General features: G+C 34.2%; 3 protein-coding genes across 3 annotated transcripts; 1 reads left to right on the top strand and 2 right to left on the bottom strand.

Moving 5' to 3' along the window:
- Positions 1 to 2518: 2518 nt before the first annotated feature.
- On the bottom strand, positions 2519 to 4675 carry LOC129303523 (uncharacterized). Its single transcript, XM_054942898.1, has 6 exons — positions 3996 to 4675; positions 3782 to 3908; positions 3537 to 3660; positions 3383 to 3422; positions 3019 to 3235; positions 2519 to 2932 (listed from the first exon to the last, which is right to left on the bottom strand). Exons 1-6 carry the CDS (start codon positions 4200 to 4202, stop codon positions 2847 to 2849), a joined length of 801 nt encoding a protein of 266 aa, XP_054798873.1. The 5' UTR covers positions 4203 to 4675; the 3' UTR covers positions 2519 to 2846.
- A 5325-nt stretch (positions 4676 to 10000) lies between these two features.
- LOC129304262 (uncharacterized) lies at positions 10001 to 11017 on the top strand. The gene has a single exon (XM_054943961.1). The coding sequence runs from the start codon at positions 10233 to 10235 to the stop codon at positions 10707 to 10709; it is 477 nt and encodes a 158-aa protein (XP_054799936.1). The 5' UTR covers positions 10001 to 10232; the 3' UTR covers positions 10710 to 11017.
- Positions 11018 to 11708: 691 nt separating this feature from the next.
- Positions 11709 to 13960, bottom strand: LOC129304261 (small heat shock protein, chloroplastic-like). Its single transcript, XM_054943959.1, has 3 exons — positions 13476 to 13960; positions 12222 to 12642; positions 11709 to 12087 (listed from the first exon to the last, which is right to left on the bottom strand). The coding sequence occupies exons 1-3, from the start codon at positions 13738 to 13740 to the stop codon at positions 12024 to 12026; spliced, it is 750 nt and encodes a 249-aa protein (XP_054799934.1). The 5' UTR covers positions 13741 to 13960; the 3' UTR covers positions 11709 to 12023.
- Between the last annotated feature and the right edge of the window lie 803 nt (positions 13961 to 14763).

Raw genomic sequence — 14763 nt, 5'->3', positions numbered from 1 at the left:
CGTAGAAAAGGATGGTAGAGAGAGGGTAATAACAAGTAAGTGCGTAATAATTGGGGTTAAGAGTATTATTAAGGTCTGGATTTATAATTATCAAGTTTATTGCATTCTCAACAAACCAAACTTAGTTTCTAATTGGACGGCCAAAACTTTATTAGGGGAGTTGTGTCAAGTGGATTGCAGTTTCAAACTACTTTACTAAAAAGAAGATTATTTTGGGATAATGGTTAATTTATTTGTCTGTGGCGTTATTTTGTTGCACTTCTTTCGTTTTAGTTCATATGACATTTTTAAAAGTGATTCCGTGTCTTAAAATCTAAAACAATTTAAGAAAAATAAAGTTTAATTAATTATACTTCTTTCAATATTTCTCTTCTTTTATTACTCTCTCTCTCTCTCTCTCTCTAATGGTTTACAAATAAGATTATATTCTTGGACAAGATAAATTCTTAAGTAGATTGAATGCGTCATATTATTTATAGTCTATTCAATAAAAATATGACATTTAGACAATATTAAATATAAATTAATTATGATATCAATGATAGTAGAGTCAGAAAAAAGATAAAAAATTAAATATAAATTTTGTTATGAGAATAAAATTAATTGAAATCATATCACATAAGATTTTATTTACATAAATTGGGATATTCTGATTGGACAGATAAAAAATAATGTAATATACCTAATCTATCTAAGAATTTTTCAAATAGAGATTATTTTTTAAAATTTATATTTGTGTTTTTTAAAAAATAAAATTGTAAAATATATTTAATTAGTTTATCAATATACATAATCTATTAACAAGTGTCTTATGAATTAAAAATGGATGGAGTATTTGCTTTTTTAAAATGGTCCAATTTTGGTGTTTACATGATTGCACAACAGTGTTGTTAGTAATGGGAATATGGGATTCTTGTTTCTTCATTGCCCAAAAAGGGTGTGGATTAGTTGAACTCGATATTGAGTTGACAAGTAGTTAGCACCATAATGAAAGTTGGTCTTACTTGAACAATCCCTTTCATGTAAACTTATTTGGTTGTTCAGCTATTTCAATGTCATCTTGTATCATGTACCCTTTCTAATTTAGTCTCTTTTACATGTCAACATTTTTCTTATCATTTCATCTTCCATCAATAAAAAGTAAAAACCACTAAACATGTCTTCTTCCATTTATTTTCCATGTTTAATTCGAGTTTTCCGGTTCTATTATAATCAATATATGATTCTTTGATAATGCCACCCTTGAATTTTCTCTCCTTCAATCTTGTATCAAATCTAAACTAATTACCTTGCAAACTTGTATTTCTTTATTTAAAAATTTTAAAATATCATTTCAAAAATCAAAACTGAGTTATAATAAATCTTTTTAGATAAAATTACAACATATATTAATGGTGTATTTGAATTAATAAGGATTTAGATTTGAACCAAATTCCTCATTTAGAAACACAAAAATTTATGAATTTAAATTTATTTTAAATTATTTTTTATAATTTTAAAATTTTTTTATATCCTAATCATTTAAATTTCTAATCACTTTAAGTATTTTATTCTCCTTGCATTTTTACTATTAATATATCTATTTATCTCTTATCGATTCAAAAATAAAAATAAGCTCATTATTTTTTATTTTTTATTTTCATTTTGAATCTTGGTTTATCTCTTTTTTGCATTTGAGAATTTTTTAATCTTCCAAACATATAATCTAAAATTTAAATCCAGATGCAAGCCCACCATTTCAAATGCTGCCTAACATTATCTAGATTCTTTAAACCTTCCGTAGCAATGTTTAAATTACATATAAATATGTAATGCACAAATCTTTAAAAAAAACATACAGATCTGGGATAAAATCAATATTATTTACACATATAAACTATAAGGTGCTAATCAAAATTTTTATAACCAAATTCGGGCAATATAGAGGCTTGTTTGAAACTTTTTTGAGAACTAATTTTCTGTAAAACATGCTATAAGGAAAAAAAACAATGAAAATATGTGTTTTCACACTCTCTTATTGTTATTTTTTAGAATAATGATCCTAAAATACCTAAAAGATTTTATTTTTTTTCTAGAATAATATTTTTTTGGTTTTACCAAATAGATTTTCTTTTTTTGGAGAATAGAAAGTTGTTCCTACAACCGGTTGCCAAACAAGCCACCATTTTATGCTGTTTTTTTTTTTTAAAAAAAATTGATCAAAGAAACGAAATTCTCTAGTATTCACTATTTCAACCATAATCTCTGAAATTTAAAATAGGATTCAAGAAATAAGTATCATACAGTCGTGTCGTATGTATTGTTCATTTTGTTTTTGGGCCTATGAATCGTTCAAATGTGAATTTCAACTGCCCATATTAGAATTTATTTTATTTTAACAGAACAAGAATGTACAATTAAGATAATTTTCAATAATTAGTTTATAAATACTGCGATTCTATAGGGGAAAAAAAACTAAAACTTTAAAATCAAACACAAGAAAATTGAGCTCTGATAAACCCATAGCAAAAATGGCCCAAACTGTTAATAGAAATATATTATTTTCAGTCCTGACGTAATTGTTGGATACAGAAAATTACTAAACTCAAAATTGGATCTAGAATAAGTAACCTATAAAATGCAAAACAGATATAGGAACCCAAAAAAAGGTAAAAGATGCAATATTTTTCGAACTGTAACGGTGTAACCTAACAGTAAGCTAATCCTATACGAGAAAATATAAAATTGAAGAATGATCCCTGCGAATCCAGATTCTTAAAACAAGAAAATATCAAGGCAATGGAGAGAAAAGATGAAAAAAAGCGCGTCTCAAGCTATATGATTTGATGGAACCTGTTCTCACTGGTCTAAGCTGAAGACTTGTGTTCAGGGGAGGCTCCTATTTTGGCGGCTGCTGCAGAACCAGAAACTGGTGCTGTGCCGGTGACTAATCCTGCATCATCATTTCATTCATGCAGATTAGGCAAAACATAATCATGACAACAAACAGAAGGGGACTTCATTAACCAGATACAGAACCAGAGGTGGGTATTGAAGGAGAAACTGAGATAGGTTCTGGTGGTGGCACTCCAACAACTGCCAACATTTCCTGGGGTGGCATATCAGAGTACTGTGTCTTTTTCCCCATTGCTTCTGCTGGCAATCGCATTGAATTACTTAGCCCATAATATGGTTGGTACATTGCCGGACGCCATCGAAATGGAAGCTGTTGCCCTCCATAAACGTTGTAGTAGTTCTGCACAAAAAAAAGAAATCAGATCAGCAGGCTGTCAAGTGATTCAAGAATGGGGGATGGAAAGGACGCCTGTGGATTGAGATTAGCTTTGGCAATTCAGGGGATAAGATAAATTTTTAACTATTTATGTATTTGGAGCTAACTAACCATTGCATAGATTTCTTGTGAGGGAGGATAACCAGGATACCTGAATAATGTTGAAGAAAAAGTTGATACAAAGTATACAGATATAGTAAGGAGCAGACAACTTCGGGAAAAATAACAGCTTGAACTTTGAATGGCATGTATAAATTGTGTATACCTGTAGGGTGGTGGAAAGGGAAAAGTGTGATGAGGCACGTGCTGGTTGTAATATGAAGAGGTGCCTTGAAATGGGATTGGCACCATGGCCCATGAATTGTTGTTGAATTTCTCAGCTCCTGCAACTTTTGAGATTGGAGAAGCAAGCTTATCAGCCATTAATAAACATGTTTTGCTGTAGAAGAAAACATGTCAATATCACAGAACTATATATAATTGAAAGAGAAAGCAACAAGTGAAGTGAACCTGTGGTAGATGGGTTGAATTTCCGTGCACCAAGAGCTGCAAGATTACAATTAGCCCTCCTTCCATCAATCAAAGGGTAGGGATTCTGACAAGCTCTTATTGCAGAGTCAGGCTCCTTAAAAGTCACCTGAAAGAGCAACAGAAACACGCGGAAAAATTGAATGAAAGATGATCATAAAGAGGCAGAGAAAGTTATAATAGCCAATAGGCTTACAAAGCCATAGCCTTTTGATGCTCCGGTGTTTCTGTCAGTGATAACAACAGCCTCTGAGATCTCTCCAAACTGCTCAAAATAGCGTTTCAGAGAGTCTCTCTTAGTCTCCCAAGCCAACCCTCCCACGAAGATCTTGGTGTACGTGGTGTCGCCAGCTCCTTTTGCATTGCTTGAACTCATCATCCTAGTTTGCCTCTGCTGTGACATGTGGTTTCGATTCACAGAACCCTGGAAACAACCTGATAGGATCCAGAAAACACAGAGCAACAAGAGTAACAAATGGAAAGTCAGAAGCTTTTGGTTGGCTCTAAGGCATATGAATAGGGAAGGGACCAATCCAAATCAACCCCACAAGGTTTCTCTATCTGCCATCAACATGCAATCTTGCTCTTGTGCATCTAGGTCTTTTCTGCCAAAGAAAACCACTCGATTTCAGTTTTGATAATTCCCCAGATTCTGCAAAAAAGATTCCCTTGACTAGAAAACCTGATAATCAACAGTAAAGGGTAGGGGGAAAAAAATATAAGAGGCGAAAAGCAGTGAAACAGAGAAAGAGAAAGAAAAGGGTTAACAGAAAAAATAAATATCATTAAAAACCCAATTATTTACGCGTAGCACGATGCAGAAGAGCAACTTTGCAAGAAGGCAAAAGGACAAGAGCAAGTAAGGAAAACATAAATGAAAATAATTGAAAAATGAATTAAAAAATGAAGGAAAATCTTGATTATCCGCGTTGCCTTTTTTATCAGAGCCCATATCAAAACTTTCCAAAGTATGAATGGGTCCAAATGTAGGTGCCTCGCTGTATTCAACTTTCTGCCTTCCTTCCTCTGTTGCATCAATTATTAATTTTTTAATTCATCAAATATTTTCACTTCGTTTTCCATTCCATTATTATATGGAAATTTGGTATGCTTTAGCGTGTCCAACATTGATTTAGACACAATTCGGGACGTTTCTTTGGACCCCCAAAAAAAAAAAAAAATCTTAAATCCATTGACCACCCCGTTTCCGGCTTTTGCGACCGACATGTTCATCGTAATCTTAAATCTGAATCTTCCATGTTATAAAACACGAGAACGTGGGGGCAATCTAGTTGTTGCTTACTCACACTAGTTAGTTATGTGTCCGTGTCTTTGTCTCTTTTTAGAGGTTCTCAGATATTCAGTTCGATTTTCTTTGAATAAATAGATGCCGACGGAGAGGGGGCAAAAACATCATCGTACAATGATCTTAACATGGATTTAAAAAAGAAAAAAGAAACATAAAATAGTTGGACAATTTGTCAAGGGAAAACAATGTCGAAAGAGAGAGGGGAGGGAAGAAGAAGGAACAAAATAGGTAAGATTCTGTGTATGGTCAAAAAATACACGAAGATGGATGGAATGGGTCTCTATGAAATAAACTAAAGCTTTGTTGAGACATCTATTCACATAATAAATTTTTCTTCTTAAATTTTGTGGTTGGAACTTAGGAGTCCTGAGGAAGGGTCTTAGATTTTTTTTTTACATTGTTAAATTTAATCAGAAATAAATTTTTCAAAAATATTTTCTGAATTTAAATAAACTCAAACTCAAAACTTTATATTTAAATAGTTATAGCCTTATTTACTAGAATCAATATCTGATAAATAGGGTCTTAAATTCAATGCGTGATTCGATAATCATCAATTGTTTTGCGACTTTTGTCCGTGTTATTGATACAGGTCTAATATTTCTATGCTATAAATGGTGGTTTATTAGTAAAATTTGAAGTGCTATCTTGTTTTCCCTTATTTTAGAAATCCAAAATGATAAACTTGGAAGTATAATCGAAGGAAATCTAATATATTGAAGTATGGGGAATGTGGCAGAAGCAATAATGCGTATAGGGACGGTGTTGGGAACTACTTTTTAGAGATGAAAAGAGACAAATGAGTACTGCATGTCTCAATTCCTATGATAAAGTTTACTACAGTTTGATTCAATCGTGGGGACTAATGTTTTCTTTTCTGCCTAAACATCATTATATTTATATGTGAGAAACACATTCAACACAGCATCAACAAATATTAAGAAAATACGAAATAAATGAAAAGATGGTGACTGGAGCATTCCAAAAAAGCCAAGGTGTGGGATTTAGATCTTTTTCTTTGTTTAGACGGTGAAGCACAATCATCGATATGAACAACTTGTGTCGTGCATCATGTCGCCACGCTGACAATAATATCTTTGGAAAATTTAACTTATTATTTTTTTCACTTGAATGTTATGAAAGCAGGGTTTGCGTTGTTAGACCCAAATTACAATCTAAATGGAAGTGGATGATTCGGTTGTGTTGGATATGAATATGATGGGCCCATACTATAAATAGAGCCTCGTGCCTTGATCCTTTTCGTTTGGGCCAACAAGCATCAATCCATTATCCACAAATCAAAGCTGCTTTATACCTTCTTTTGGGTCTGAGAAATTGTTCAATTCAAAGAACTTCATTCCACCACGAAAAAAAAAAAAAACAAATTAAAGTGCTTTTTTATCTTATACTTTGTTTCGACAAGTATTGAACATTATGTATTAATAAATAAAGTATTTTTTTTAAAGAGCTTTCTGAAGGAGAAAAATTCCCCTTCATTAACAATCCACTAATGAGAGGATTTTTGCCCTTCTAGAAATAATTTAAGAAAAAAATGCATCATTTATTAATATAGAGTACCTAGTATTTCTTGAAAAAAGTGCAGGTGATAAAATGTACTTTAACTCTAATAATAATAAAAATAATATTTGTAAATAAATTATAAAAAATGATCTTATAAGAAAATTAATAATGATTAAGTCCTTTAAACATCTTAGGTCATTCTTTGTAATTTTTTTAATCAATTAACAGGCTTTCTCCAAAATATTGCACCACCTAAATTTAAGATTTTAATATTTTTCAACTTTATATTAAAAATGAGGGAATTAATGTCCAAATAAATGAATAAAATTAATATTGTTTTGTTGAATTTGCAACTCATTTTTCTCCTTCAACATTGAAAGCATATTGTACTACATGAAAATATCAACTGAAAATAAGTGACACTTCAATTTTAAATATTCATTATTTCAACTGTTAGTTGATTAAAAAAACTACAAAAATGACTTAAAAAATTTAAGAGACTTAATCAATTTTAATTTTTTAAAAGATGATTTTTAATAAATATTAAATATTTTAATAATATTTATTAAATTTTATTTTAACAAAATTTTAAAGTGTCCAACACTTTTAAAAAAAGAGATTAGGAATAAACTAGCACCAAATGACATGCCATATTAACAAAAAAAATGGTAGAGTTAATGGATTGAGAATTGAGGAGAATTTTTGCTTTATCTAAAAAATAATTAAAAAAATCACTTATTATTATAGAGTGCCTAGAGTTCTTGGAAAGAAAATACAAGAAAAAATCCATTTTAACCCACAAAAATTTTCAGGAACGTTTTATTTTTATTTAGATCTATCTCTATTTTAAAATCGTATGAATTTTACGAATATGAAACAAAAATATAGAGGTTAGTTGTGTTACTTTGATGAAACTAAAAGAAGCACATGTTAGGTGGCGAAGGCAGTTGTGTGGTAACTCTCCTCATGTAATGAAAGAAGTAATAATTTTCTCTTTAAAAATATTTGAATGATTTCTTTTTGTTTCAGGAGAAATCTAGACAAGGCTTATGTAAAAAGGAGAATTTTTGTGATTTTATATGGCTATTTGACTGCATTAAATTCGAACATTGTCAAGTTTTATCAAAAGTGACCCTTTCAAAGATATGTTTTGTATGCACACGAACCTGAACCTAAAACCGGATATTTAAATAGATATAACTCCTTTTACTAGAAATTATACCGGTTGGTTGGATAAAAATTCTCTTATATTGTAATTTACTCTTTGAGAAATATATGTGATTTTGGGAAGAAAAAGCAGATGGCTTGTCTAACTTCCGTAACAAGACCAAAGAGCTTTTAATCTGCATATTCCTTTTTTTTTTTCTTTGTCGTTTTATATCATTCGATGTTTGTTGTAGTTAGGCTCTGATACAACCGAGATTTGTTTTTGGGAAATGTTTTTCCAAAACATCCCAATTGATAGTGATAAGCCTACCCCAGCCCGTCAGTTAGCAAATGGCAAGCCACTGTAAAGAGATTTTTTCATTTGGGCCATTAGCATTGTAATCAAATGTCACTCTAATCTAATGACCCTGTCTCTGCAAACGACAGCAAGGAAATATAACAGAAGCTACCTTGTTGAATTGTTCCTCACAAAGGCCTTTAGCCCTTCAGACTTTTTTAATAACAATTTAATATCCTGTACAATAGTCGATGCTAAGTTGGAGAAGCATCTAAGTTTGGTGCAGTAAATTTAAAACTTCTGTACCAAATCCAAATTCTCCATTTCTATTGTTCTTTTTTCCTCACATCAAAACAAAAGAGGCTGTTGTGTTTTGACTCAGACAGGCACAACTGTTACTTATTTTAATGGACATGTCTGGCCCCCTTTCACTACACATTGTCCTTATAACTGTAACTGAGTAAATATGTTTTTTCCTTTTCTCTTATCATCAATTTCAAACATGTTATCCTTTTCTTTTTTTTTTTTTCTTTTTTTACTTTTTAAATGATTCTCTCCAGTCTCTATGCCTTTTCATTCTCAGATAGTATAACATTTAACTCCTTTGCAAAGTTTTTTCCCAGATGACTCTTAAATCCAAAGTTGATAGCTTTATTTATGACTCATTAAATCATTTTTACTTAGAACTAAAAAAAGGACGTAAGTTAATTGGGACACTCACTAGATGACTATGGAAGATTTAAAAAACTGTTCTTGCACCTAGTTCATTGTGGAAAAGCAGACAAGCATTCTAAACCCCATAGAGTATTGAAATTTAATCCGGGCCACAAGTATAAATCAGTACTTTAAAACTAGTTGAGGGTTAGGTCCGTTTTGATGTGAAATTTATATATATATATATATATATATATAGAAAAAGACGACCTATAGGTCAACAAGATGATTAAACATATAACCAAAAGGAGCCTTTGTGGATTTTGAAGATCCTTGTCTGATCTTTTTTTCCAAGTGTGATAATTGCATTCTTAGCTTGGACCCCAAGTCTTACCTTAAAGCATTTGGAAGCAAATAGACTTGCTTCTTGGTTTATTAACTATTACTATATGACCATTTACCAGTGAACGATAGTGAAACGTCTTTGTTTATTTATTTTATTTTTTTCTGTCCATATAAATCTATCATACGTACACTTTACGATAGGTTGAATCTCAGGAGAAGAAAAGGATTGAAATATCTGACTTGTTACAATATTTTGATCTTGATTTTTCCTAATGACACTCCAAATATTGCAGTGCTAGGAATTACACTCGTTTATATTTGCAGATTGGAAATTTGGAAGAGTCTTGTTATAATTATTTTCCTTTAAATTTATGATCCATCTATTCCACTATTAACTTGATGACATGCAAGCATAAACTTTGTGTGGAACCAACCAAATAGCAGTTGACACTTGACAATGCCTAACTAATATGTTCTAAACTGACAAAAGTATATGAAAAATCATAAATGGAAGTCGCACCTCAGATTAGATACCACAATTCGCCAGAACCATATCATATGCATCAGACAAACCTTAAAATAAAATCCACAAGATATTTCATACATGAAAGGAAGCAAGGTACAAAAATATCTCTCTAACATTTACCAAGAGGAAGCTGATATTCCCTACGTCCCAGAAAATGGAACAAGGTTGTGTGGCCCAAAAGATACGCCTCAGAGCCTACCCTTCGAAACAAAGACACATGTCCCACAACGAAGTTCAAAAGATGCCTATGACGATACAACTATACGTTTAGATTTATAAGCTATTGCAGTTGCGCTGCTTCCACTAGCCAACCCTGTAGCATGCGTGTTGACAAATCTTTCAGTTCTTTTTTCATACCCCAACCCCACAAATTTGTTTCTTTATATGTGTGTGTGTTTCATTCCCTTCCTCTTTCTACACAATGAAATGACTGCTTTCTACTGCACTCCACACGAAAACAAACCCCTCTTAAATTATTCAACGCTCTCGTTTCCTTACATACCTCTCTCGCTCTCCCTTCAAAACTCAGCCTTCCTCTGTTTCCCCTGCTTTCTCTGTTTCTCTCACACTCAATAAACACATCTTATGCCAGTCCATTTTCTGCCCTTAACCCTGTCTATCTAATTACTCAAAAATGGGTAATTGTTGTGGTCGTTGTGAATTCAACTCAGGACTAGCCATAGTGGGTGCGTTGGCGAAGCAGAGTAAAGTAGTAAGGGTAGCGAAGTTGGATGGGAAGATACTGGAGTTTAGCTCACCAGTTCTCGTCAAGGAAGTGTTGAACAACTTTCCGGAGTTTCATCTTGGGGCATCTAAGGAAGCGTCGGAGTCAGAGCATCTTTGTCGAGACTATGAATTGAGAGCTGGTCGATTGTATTACTTGCTTAGCTCTCCGTCTCGTCCTCCTCCGAGTGTTTCTTCCACCGGAAACAGAGAGCCGACTAGTGGGGGTAAGAGGGTCAAAGTTGTTATAACAAAGAAACAACTAGAAATGCTAGTGTCCAAGCAGATCTCCTTACAGGATGTACTGTCCCAGGTGCATGATAAGACTTTTAACCTGCCAAGCAATTGGAAGCCCAAACTGGACTCCATTCCTGAAGTGAACGAGTAACATGTATAAATATGTCTTTTCTTGTGTTTTCTCTTCTTGCTGCTTAACGTTTTCTTTTCTTTCTTCCTTTCTCTGTTTCTGTGATTTTGGTCTGTTCTCCCGAGCTGACATGGTCGTCGTTGTAGTTAAAAGGAGGAAAAGAAAGAAGGATAAGGAAAACGTAAGCCTTAGCATAAACTCTATGATAAATAGGAAGCTAAGGTCGATTTTCATTTTGCCACTCGTTTTGTACTGGCGGTTTTCATATGTAGTTGTGCGTTGTTGTTTTTAACGATAACAGATGATGGGAAGGGAGAATTTTCATTTCATGTCCCAATTAATACGCTATACCTGCTGCTCTGTTTTATCCTTCTCGTTTCGTTCTGAGTTGCGTTTTATATCTTCTAACTGGCTGAATAAAATGCTCAGAAGAAAAAGAAAATGGCAAATTCGGAACCCAGTTATATTAAACTCCGCTATTTCCATTACATGCAGACTTACTTCTTCGTTAAATGGATGTTTAAAATTAAAAACTCGGCCACAAACTCTGAACAATACAATAACAGAGAACCGACTATGAATTGAGAGCTGGAAGATCGTATTACTTGCCTGGCTCTTAGTCTAGCCCCCCTCCAAATGTTTCTTCCTAGAGACAGGGAATTGACGTTCGAACTTGCTATAACATGGAAGCAGCTTGAAATCCTTGTGTCAAAGTAGATATCCTTGAGGATGTACTATCCCAAGTGTATGACAGTACTTTTGGTCTGCCAAATAACTGCAGCCTAAAATGCACTCCACATATGAAAGAAACGAGTAACTTCGAGGCCTTAAATGAACCCCATATAATATACTTTCTTTTCCTCTTTTAACCTTTTTGTTAATTTCCTCTTCCTTTTTATCTGTAATTTTGGGTTGTACCCTCTAAGCTTCCATGGCCGTTGATGTAATTTAAATGGAAAAACAAGGGAAGGAAGGAAGGAAAAAACAGACAAAAAATTTCCATAAACTATAAATAAGGAGTTCAGATAAGGTCGGCTTTCATAGATTTGTACTAGCTACTTTCACATGCAATTTATCCGTGTCGAAGTTTTCAGCCATCAAGATTCAAGAGATGAATGGTAATTGCTCCTTGGCAAAAAGAGAAAAAACAGTTGAAAAATAGGATAGTTATTCACATCTCATGAAAATTTATCATCATTTTGATGTTCTAAAGAGCAAAGACAATGTTGAGCTCAGGAAAATGTCGTCCCACTTGATACGGCATCCTTCGATCGTTGATGATTATGAATTTATGCCTGTCATTCATTCGATACGGCATCCTTCGATTTTTAATGATTATGATTGTTGCTCTATAACACTTCTTGCATAAGCTAAGCTTGACCTCTTCCAGCGTAGTTGACTAGGAGTTTTTAAGAAAGAGACAATGTTATATCATTATATTACATGACATGCATATTGGAAATTGAAGGGGGGGGGGGGGGACACACACACACACTCAAAAACACTGCAAAATACTACAGATTTAGATCTCACTCAATTTGCACGTCGATGACCTTGCGTTCAACTTTGGTCTTAGGGACGGTAATGTAAAGCACACCATCCTTCAACTCTGCCTTAACCTTGTCCTTCTCGCAGTTATCAGGAAGCTGGAGGCGAGTATCGTAGGAGCTATAACTCCGGGAGGACCAGGAATCATCTCCTCCTTCTTCCTTTTTATGACCACCTTTGATGACAAGAACATCGTCTTCCACTGAAACCTTAACATCCTCCTTGGAAAGACCAGGCATGTCGAACCTCATCTTGATCTCGTTTTCTTCCTCTTTGATGTCCCATGGGGATCGTACTTCACCTCCCCTGCTTCTTCCTGGGATTGTCATGGCGTCTTCGAATATTCTGTCCATAGTGTCCATCATCTGGCGCATGCTTCTCATGGGTGACCATGGATCCAATAAACCTGTCGTGGGTCAAGAACCAAAACCAATAAGATGCTCTGCACAACAATTCGACTTAATTTAGAAAGCAAGGATCGGAAAAACAAAAAGCTTCAGTTTTCAGTTAAAACAGTGAGAACTAATGGCTTTAGTTAGGTTCTCCGGAAAAGTTAAAAAATTTTAGTTCGTTTTCTGAATTAGGTTTTATGTTTGGGAGGATTCAAATTGACATAGTTAAGTTTTTCTATTATTTCACCCAGAGAACTCACGCATCTCCGATTGATCATTTTATCCACTTAAGAGTACCCCAAGAATAGATAATGAAAAATCAGACTAAAGTGGGCGCTACTTGATTCTCAAGTTAAAGGTAAACGCGTCCATAGGAATTTAACAGACAATAGCATAGCAAAAAATCAACAACTTTTTAACTCGTATTATATATTCTTTCCATTCTTCTTTTCTTTATTGATTCCAAACTTGGTTTCTAAGGAAACTCATGGCTTGAGCGAAGCAATATTTTTTAAACTAAATAAAATTGCAACAAAAAATAGTAGAGCAAAGGGGGCAGGGTAACAGTAGCAGTCAGTGTCAGCAATTCATTTGAAGTTCCACACGAGTGGAAGAATGGCACCCTTATCAGAGAATAATCTTATCAATGTATTACTTCGAGCGATTGAACAATTTATAGTTTATAATCACGGTGGACAAGGATCATAGGTACTTAAATATCCAAACCATTCTACAACAAATGAGGCGAAGTTTCTGTGGAAGGATGCACCAGCGCTACGGCATACATGAGAATAAACTTCGAAACAAAACAAGACATGAACAATTAAGGAAGGAGAAAGAGACGTACCAAAGGGAGAAATATCCATGGCCATTCTGCGAGGCCTCCTCTCCACAGAGGTTTGTTGTTGACCTTGATTGTCCTTGTTAAAGTGAACGTCCACAGAAGTGTCTTTGTTATCATGAGAGGCCTGAACCCTCACCGTTCCCAAGCGAGGCAAAGGCTTCTTCGCTGTCGAAGGGAAGTTTGCCAAAAGGGGCTTAATGAAAGACGGCCCTGCCCTGTGGGATACAAGAGGTGAACAAGATGACAAAGACACTGATTGAGCAGCCATTGAGAAGCGATTCAATGAAGATTGAATTGCTAGGGTTCTCAGTCTGATGAGAGAAAGAAAGATGAGAATTCGAATTTATAGAAAGAAGAAGCGAGAAGAAGGCGAAGAGTGGAGAAGGATCCGAAGGATTTTAGAGAAAGTGCGAAAGTTCTAGACTGGACTTTACAGCTTGTTTCCGGAATAGTCTCTCTCGAATATCTGGGGGTTGAGTAACTTCCGATAGATACGAAGGGTTTATTTCAATTTTGATAGGATTTCTCCCTTAACGGTCGGACCGTAAAAACCGAATATTATTAAATTTACAAACTATTAAATATAGGGCAATGTTTTAAGGCATATTTAAGTTAAATTGAGGAGATCAAACTTTTTAAAAGATACAGATAAATAGCAGAGAAATATAATAAAAAATCAGTGAAAGGGAAGCATATTATGGACAAGCTCAAACAGTGAAGCGAAGCCACATACAGTACAAGTCCACATCATGAATAAGGCCGCGTGGCCTCTGTATGATTTGGAAGTTGGCATGCCATATTCGTAGTATTGGTATTGGTTTTGAGAAAGCTAAAGCTGGTGACCCACGTTGGCGCTGAGATGTAATTTCACGAAAAAAAATCATGACCTAGGGTGCCAATCTTCGTGAAAATAAAAGTTAAGAATCTCAATCGAGGCACTCTGAAGCAACTAAATTACATACAAGGCTCAATTAAATCTGATTTTTTTTTTTCCTACAAGTCCAAAGGATTGAACTATAATTTAATTGTGAACATCAAATGACTAAAGTACCCTTGTTCTAAAAAATAGAAATCGCCGAGCGTGAAAGGAGGAGGAGAAGAACGTGCTATCAGAGAGTCAGTGGGGTATGCTATAGAGAGAGGTCGACTCCAGTTCAACTTCACTCTTCATTTCGAGCCTCCAGCCATTCCAGATGTTTAGTTCCCATCTCTCCAGCCATTCTGGAAGGCGTTGTTCAAGTTGTTGCGACTCTAGCCATCAAGTCTCCATTTCGTGCTGCATCCTTTTATG

This window comes from Prosopis cineraria, unplaced genomic scaffold (genome assembly GCF_029017545.1).
Source record: "Prosopis cineraria cultivar Desert tree isolate PC_DT_omini unplaced genomic scaffold, ASM2901754v1 PC2, whole genome shotgun sequence".
Lineage (NCBI taxonomy): Eukaryota > Viridiplantae > Streptophyta > Magnoliopsida > Fabales > Fabaceae > Prosopis > Prosopis cineraria.
Note: the sequence above shows the minus strand (reverse complement) of the source record. Positions and strands in the feature narration are given on the sequence as shown.